Source organism: Melospiza georgiana, chromosome 3 (genome assembly GCF_028018845.1).
Source record: "Melospiza georgiana isolate bMelGeo1 chromosome 3, bMelGeo1.pri, whole genome shotgun sequence".
NCBI lineage: Eukaryota > Metazoa > Chordata > Aves > Passeriformes > Passerellidae > Melospiza > Melospiza georgiana.
The window spans coordinates 86947631-86955761 of record NC_080432.1 but is presented as its reverse complement, the minus strand read 5'-3'; the positions used below and the strand labels follow the sequence as shown (position 1 = coordinate 86955761).

Here is an 8131-nt window from a genome sequence, read left to right as displayed (position 1 = left end):
TCAGTAACACCACCGGGCCACGGATCCCTCTGCTCCGCTCTCCCGAGCCCCCAATCGCAGTGCAGCGCCCAGCTCGAGGCCGCAGCGCAGGCACGGTGTGGAGCCGCTGGAGCGAGGCCAGAGGAGAGCAAAACTATCAGAGAGCTAGAGCACCTCTCCTGGGGAGACAGGCTGGGAGAGCTGGGGGTGTCCGACCTGGAGAGGGCTTGGTGGGAACCTCAGAGCACCTTCCAGCACCTAACGGGGCTCTAAGAGAGCTGGAAAGGGTCAGTTTACAAGGGCATAAAGCAATAGGAGAAGGGAGAATGGCTTTAAAATGAAGAAGGTTTAGGTTAAACATAAGGAAGGAATTCTTTACTGTGAGGGTGGTAAGACACTGGAAGAGGTTGCCCAGAGAAGCTGTAGATGCCCCATCCCTGGAAATACTCAAGAACAGGTTGGATGGGCTTTGTGTTACCTGGTCTAGTGGAAGGTGTCACAGCCCATGTCAGCAGGTTTAAAGCAAGATGGTCTTTAAGGTCCCTTCCAACCCAGGCTGTTCTACTGCTCTGTGATTCTATGGAGATGGGGCTTATCCTTACCTGGCCTAAGCTTAGGTGACAGACAGAAGAGCTCCTCTGCTCTCCTCTCAAACATGCCAAGGCACAATGTGAACGCCACAGCTCTTGTCAGGCAGCCAGGTGCTGGCCTGGGCACAGCTCACTCCGTGCTCAAGGCCCTGCAGCACTGCCAGAGCACAAACCAGCAGTAAGGTGGGACACCGAGACATTGTTCCTTGGACCTTTGTGTGTAACAAGGGTGACAGTTCAGCTCCTGAAATCTATTCAACAGATGCAGGCTGCTCTCCCAAGCTACATGAAAATGCCAGGTTCCAGGTTGCAAGTTCATGGAGGTTTCCTTAAGCTGTTGAAGATTACATCACCCAAGCTCAGGAACCCAAGCGACACACTGACTTGCTGCGTGTTTTCAAGCCCTTTATTTTATGGTGGGTTTAAATACACTTAATAAAAGAAACCAGCACTATTGTATGCTTATACTGGTATCATCACTCTAGTAACTCTTAACAATAGTACAAAAACATATATGGTAATATTATCAAAATTATTGTGATGTTATTTCAACTCGGGAATCACTTCCCTCAAAAAACTGTAAATTCTGAGAAAGCCCAGTAATTTCCTATGGAATTAAGACAAAAAAATTGAGCCTGCTCAGAGTAGAACATATTGATATGAGCCTACATTCATCTCACATGGCTCAATCTACAATTCAAAACGAATGCTTTTACCTTAAATCTTTTTTAAAAAGCGTAGAAAAAAATGGAATCTATTTCCATGGTAATTTCTTCAGCTAAATGGAAGCAGTAAAGGTTTCTCTTGTGGGTTTTCTGTTTTGGTTTTGCTTTTTTTTTTTTTTTAATCTTCCTCTAATAGCAGCACTAACTGCTACAATACAGTACCTGAGTTGTATTTCAAACGATAGTAACATTTTAGAGGCTGCTCTTAGCAGTCATAAATGCAGATACAGAGTCTTTATCCTCAGCTTACTGTGCTGTGGCACAGAGGACAGGCGTTATAATGGCCTGCTTCTTTGGCTTTCATGCAATGCTTACACACACTGCACATCCAGAACTGATACTCCAGGATAGGGGCTCCTGTTGCAACACATACAGGAAGTTTACCATCTCCACTATAAAAAAAGAGAAAAGAGAAAGAATAAAAATGCGGTGGGCCAGTTGTTGATTAGAAGTTATTAGCTCATGTAACACTTCACTGTTCATGTAACCAAGTATATAAATCTTCACACCAGAGAATGCCCACCCCCAGAACCATACAGTCACGAATCAGGACCAGCAGATCCAAAAAATGGGGTGAAAAGAAGCAGTGAAGGCCATATAAAAGTAAGGCCTGATCAGACACCTGCACTGCTATTATACTCTGTCCTCTGACGTCTGAAGGGTCAACAGAATCACAGCTGCTACTGAGATTCTGTACAGCTGCACAGTAGGATCAATCAAGACGGGTTAAAATCCTGTTTGCTAAAAGAAAATTGATTTCCATCTTTACTAAGTTCCATGCTCTCAGCAGGAAAAGTCAAACACACTCTTGTGGGTACAGCCACTCCAAGGATTTACCCCTTAAATGTGCCCTTCACATTAACTTCACATATTGCTCTTTTCACACCAAGTAGATTTAGGTAATTCACGAAACACTGGAGACCTGTTCGTTAATAATGTTTAAACAGTCCCTTGTTGATACTTCCAGCACTCCACCATGGAGATGCAAACAGTAACATTCTTTAATGTCACATGACACAGTCTCAAAGGTCTTAAAACTCCTGTGCTTTGTCTACTTGCATTTCAAATTGAGATGAAGTTACATCTTTATGCCCAGATCCTCAAATGCAGTCAGTGTCTATTTTCCCAAACACATTGCTGCATTACCTTCCTCCAAACTGGCTAACTCCTGCCTCATTCTTGACCAATATCTGGTTTAAGCAGCAAAGCACTTAATTAATTTGGTCACACACAAAACTGCTAAAACCGAAAACACAGCGAACAGCAGAAAAAAGTGACAGTATTATAATAGTATCATATAAAAATAAACCCACCTCTCAAGAACATCATCCAGATCAGCTGTTTTGTTATACTTTGGTCTGTATCTTGTGAATATCTCTAGAGCAAGCTCTTCATATTGTTGCCTCTGCTCTGGCTGAAGAGTTTCCAAGGATTCTAATTTAACAAAGGCTTTTGAACAAGTATCAAATGCTCTGTTTGCACATGCACAGAGTGCCAAAAGGGAATAGATTTCAACTGCAGGGATAATGTCTTCATAATCTCGCAAATGAAGAGCTACAAAAAATGAAAAAAAAGAAATCCAAGGAAATTATTACACATCTTCTTAGAAGTGCAAGCATCTGTATGAAATAGTTACTACTAGACGAGAGTATTAATTCTAAAAATAGGACAAAAGGAACCACAGTCTCTTTATTGACATTACTGAAGCACTGCTCTAGTAAACAAACTAGCAGATTTCACTTGAAAATTGGTGTCTTCTTGAAACACTTTATTTTGGTTGGTTGGTTCTAAAAATATTAGAAGGATTTGAAATCTTCATTACTTGGACAGAGTACAAGGTGCTATTTGTTTCTCTTAATTCCCACAGATTTTTTGTGAAGCTCTACAAGGAGGTCTGATGTAAATTCAGGCATGCCTTATAATTTAGGGAGAGAAACAAAACAGTCAGCAGAACATCTACAGAGATTAACCAATTTACCAGGTAATATTTGGAAAGATTTGCATTTTCTTCAGTGGAGTCCTTTTAGGTATTGTGACTGCAGCCATATTCAATTCATTATATGGTTTTGGTTTAAATTCCATGGATTTATTAAGAACTGAAAAATGTGGCAGCTATAAATGAAGATATGTGTTGTCTTTACAGGGTTGAAAATTAATTCTTACCTGTTTTAAGTGCTGCATCTACAGAACCTTTGTAGAGCTGTTTTTGTGCAAGTATGAAGAAGTGGTAAGCCTCAGCTCCTCGCCAGGCATTGTCTGCAAAGCGATTCGTTGAAGAAAGAACATCTTCTTCCAGCAAACCAGCCAAAGCTGAAGCACTCTGAAAACAAACCAGTATCACAAGTAATTTTTACATGAAACAGATACAGCAGGAAATGGGGATATATGAAAAGAGCTTTTCTATACTTAGTGATTACACCACTGTCCGTGCTAAGTAGGCAAAATACAAATGGACCTACAGTGAGCATTGTCAGGCGTTCTGTACAGAGCACAGGCACAACATCTGGTGCAGATTTTCTAAGATAAATATCATATATGTGTGTGTACAAATATATTTTGTGCACATCTGCAGACTGGTTTCATAGTTTGGATTAATACTGCATTTCAACACCAGAGGTCTTAAAAATTTGTTTAAACTATTTCATTTGTGGATACGAAGATGAACGTGTAAGCAGAGAAAAAAAAAATTCTTCCATTTGCTTCCCCTGTATCTGGAGCCATCTCCTTGCTGAATTACAGGCAACATAGCTTAATCTAATCACAGATCACCCTTTGGGATCAATTCTTACTCCTAAATGACACAAGAGTCTTGCAGAAGTTTCTTAGTATGGTTTTCATTGTTGTAGTGAAAATATTAAGAAAACCATGTTAAACTTAGGAAGCAAAATATCTACTAATACATACGATTCAAATGTTTTAAAATAATACCTAAAACAATATGTTTTCATGGGGGACTTGCTTGAAGGAAAGCTTAGTTCTTAGCAGGAAAAAGGTTTATTAAAAAAAACATTATAGGCTCCCATGAAGATGGCTTGCTTTATTCTGACTAGCTAGCAGATACCAGAACTCAGAAAGGGGGAAAAAAAGACATTACCTCTGAACTTTTCTCTTTAACTTTTCCCCTTTGTGCATTTTGCATTTGTTCATGACACTGTTCCATAAGTAAGGCTGATAGCACATAAAGCTTTTTAACTCGCAAAGGCTTTGTCCTTTTCTTTGACTCTTCATCTGCAATCTTAAAATAAACAAAGAGATTTAATTCTCTTGGACAATTGCATGCTTGTACAAACCTAGGAAATCATGCCAAAAAATTATTCTCCCTTTAAATGTAATAATTTAGACTGCAAACAGAACTATAAATGAAAATGTCAAAGTGAAGTATGCACATTATTTTATATTTATTTAGCTAACATGTATATAAAGCCAGATTCTCAGGAAGGATAAATCAGTGTAACCATGTATAAGGGTAGTGATCTAGTATAAAAATAAACTAAAAAAATAGCAATTTTTAAACACATACATAGCTTTCAATAAGGTCTGATGGTTTTCCCAGAAAAGAAGAATGACTTTTGAAGTAACATATATTTTATATATATATATATATATATATATATACTGCTATAAATATTTGCTGTAAAAATTACATATCAGTCCTACAAGACTTCAAGCTATGTAGAGAAACTTCTGCAGCCAAACCAAATGTAAGCAACATCTTTATCTTAAAAGCACACCACAGCCATTTCTAATTAAGGAATTAATTGAAGAAATACCAAAATTTAGCTTCCAGTTATTTACATTGCTGGTTTGGGTTTTTTTTAAAGGAGATAAAAATAACTCCCATGACATCTAAAATAATGTGGACATTGCACCCCAGGCCAGTCTACTATACTCTTTTACTAGGCAATGCAGGGCATCGGGACTTTTCCTGAGGTGCAGTTCATCTCCTACTGAAGTGAAAGTCTCAAAATAAGTAAATTGATGGCTTTTGTCCCCAAAGTCTCCTCTCCACTAGCTATAGAGGACACCCAGGGTAACTATTACACATAGAGATATCTAAACTCTGGGAGTTGGGTTCATCTTTGCCACATCCTGTATGATGACATCTGCTTATTGCCTAGACATTGTTAAAACTAAAATAACCCCAAGGGAATAAAAGTAGCACAGACGTAGTAAGAACTAGTCCAAAAACCCCAGTCATTCAACATAAAAATAAAACCTGCCATACCTGGAACATGAGCTTAGCAGCTTCAAAGAAATAATTTGCTTTACGATAGAGTTCTATAGCATCAAGGATTTTGTTCTTTTCCAGTAAATGACTTGCATATCTGGCTAACAAGGATCCGATCTCTTTCATATTGTGATTTTTGGCCAGCTCCACAGCTTTATTCCACTAGAAATTAAAGGAGACAATTATTAATCTCATTTTTTCAAATATACTCTCAGAACAAACCAGTTATCCATGAACAGACTGCAGCATCTGTGTGCAATATTTCATCACCATTTTGAGCCAGACTACTATAAATTAATATAAAAAGCAAGAGAATACAAATGCTTACATCATTGCCAATCACGTGATGCTGCAGTACTGAAAAAAATTCTGGATCGATGTTGGGGTACCCAAAACAGAGATTACTTTGGACCTTATTAGCATAAGAGATTTGATAACAGGATGCCTTGGCAAGTGCAAACAGGACTTTGAGAATTAAATCAAGATTGCAAGAAGATCAAATCATATGGTATTACCGGAAAAAAGAAAATTACATCAGACTTCTGGAATCTTAGAGATGTTTAAAATATATAAGTTTGTTTATGTGATCTTTAACCCAATCATTGTAGTAAAACATTACTAGCTTTCCTAAAACAGTATATAAACATTTGTAGTCCACAATAAAATCGGATTCTTTGACCTTCTCAAAATCTTCCCCGTCTTCCTTCATTGCTGACAGACCTCTGTCCAAAACCACATATAAAACAGTTGCTTCTACTTTTATGAAGCTATGCAAAATCCTTTCATTGTAGCTCGTAGCTGGACATGGGGATTTCGACCCAGAAAAGTCTAAACCAGACTCTCAAAAGCATGTCTGACAGAGGACCTCAGCCCAGAAGCTTAAAGCACACAGTAACATTTTACTTATCCTTCTATACCCCTCATTTTGCCTGTGAATTTGCCTCATCTTCAGTGGTTTGGCTACTGTGTTTGCCCCAGATGAAAAGTTTGGCAGGACTGAGATCTCAACTGAATCTCACACCTTATAGCTCTTCAGATCCATAAACTAAAATTGTTCACAAAAAGCCAGCCCTAGGCAGTCCTGCCATTCCCATACATTGAGTTCCTCATAGCCATCCTCAGTTTCTCCCCTATTTGTATTGACACACACATTTGCACAGGTTAAGTCATACCAGGAAACAACTCTAGTTATGAACATGCAGATCAGTTTCCAGCTCTGCTTTTTCCAGCTACATCCTCATGCAGTCACAAATCCATCTGCATCTATACAAAGGAGGGGGATGTGGAAAATATCCAGAATGGACACCTATCTCTTCTCCAGTCTTGTGCCATTCCATCAGGAGGCAGCACAGCCTAGCTCCACAGAGGCTGCAAATGTCTGTGCTGAGCATGCTGCCCACATACCCTGCATGTAGCTTTGCATGTAGCCCCTCCAGTGGTTTAATCTTAATCTCAGAGAAATGGTTTAAGCACCAAAGTATGAATTTTCCAGAAATTATGACAAATCATCTGACACTTAACATGGATTTGTATTCCACTGGGTATTAGGATAGAAATCTCACTGTTAACCTGGTATTATTACAGATTATCTCCTGCTGTTTTACCTGGTTGAGATGCACACAGGTATCCACGGCATCCTTTGGTCGATTACATTTCAGAAAGGCTGACACAGCTTGTTCACACATCCCCACTCTCACAAACATATAAGCTATATCCTGCAAAAAGCATCAGCACTGTATTAAATTCAGTTCTGCATTTTTAGTACATTGTGCAGCAACAGCTGTGCTCCTGTTTGGCTAATTTAAGTCCAAGAGGGTGGGGAATGGGTTGTTTGCTTCATGGACCCTGTGAAGGCACTAGGCATTGCTGTAAATCTTTAGAACAGTGTGCTAGGCTCACACACTGCTTCTGAATTCAAGAAAGCCATTACAACGAGGTTAAAAGAAAATGCTACGTCTTGATTTACTGGAAAAGGCATTAAAGGAGCATGATTTGCATTTTTCAGGCATTTTGGATTAAGTCAACCACAGCATAGTTTTAAATTAGCTATTGTTTAGTAGTAATTTCCTGCTACATATACAGACCTATACCCTGTGCACCTATTTATCCTACACACCCTATCCCATCTACTTTCCCTCCTTTTAAAGTATTGTCAGTCAGGTCTTTCTGGGGAACTGGGACAATAAGGGAAAGGAAGAGTGATGGAGTGTGAAAGTAACAGTAATACTAGAGATCAATACCACAGGAACACCACTGCAGTTAAGTGAGTAGGTCATACACTGCATTCATTCTCTTGTTCTTAACCCTCCCAAGATGGGAAATTTCAAATAAATAGTTTGGTATAAGACAATGAACAATAAAGGTGCTTTTTGCTTACAGGAAGCAATTTATGATTCTCTGGAAGTGAGTTGGCCAAATTCTCCAGTCCTTGGTAGTCTTCTAGCATGTAGTAACATTCAGCTAAACGTTCCTGGTTTTGTCCTTGGACATAGTACTGTACAGCATTTAACCTAATAAGACAAAAAAGTGGTGGCTCCTGATGTATAAACACAGAGAAGTTTTTAATTCTGTAAGTCTTTTGCATTTGTAAATTCAAATCACATTATTTT

General features: G+C 38.9%; 1 protein-coding gene across 2 annotated transcripts in view; it reads right to left on the bottom strand.

Annotated features, from left to right (window-relative positions):
* Positions 1–957: 957 nt before the first annotated feature.
* WDR35 (WD repeat domain 35) overlaps positions 958–8131 on the bottom strand; it is a 42983-nt gene continuing 35809 nt past the window's right edge. For both annotated transcript variants that reach the window (XM_058020278.1, XM_058020280.1), the window contains 7 exons: positions 7900–8032; positions 7127–7237; positions 5520–5684; positions 4389–4529; positions 3458–3614; positions 2608–2848; positions 958–1686 (listed from right to left, as the gene is read on the bottom strand). In XM_058020278.1, coding sequence (XP_057876261.1) covers positions 1536–1686; positions 2608–2848; positions 3458–3614; positions 4389–4529; positions 5520–5684; positions 7127–7237; positions 7900–8032 — 1099 coding nt within the window. In that variant the 3' untranslated portion in view covers positions 958–1535. The remainder of the gene's footprint in view (positions 1687–2607; positions 2849–3457; positions 3615–4388; positions 4530–5519; positions 5685–7126; positions 7238–7899; positions 8033–8131) is intronic.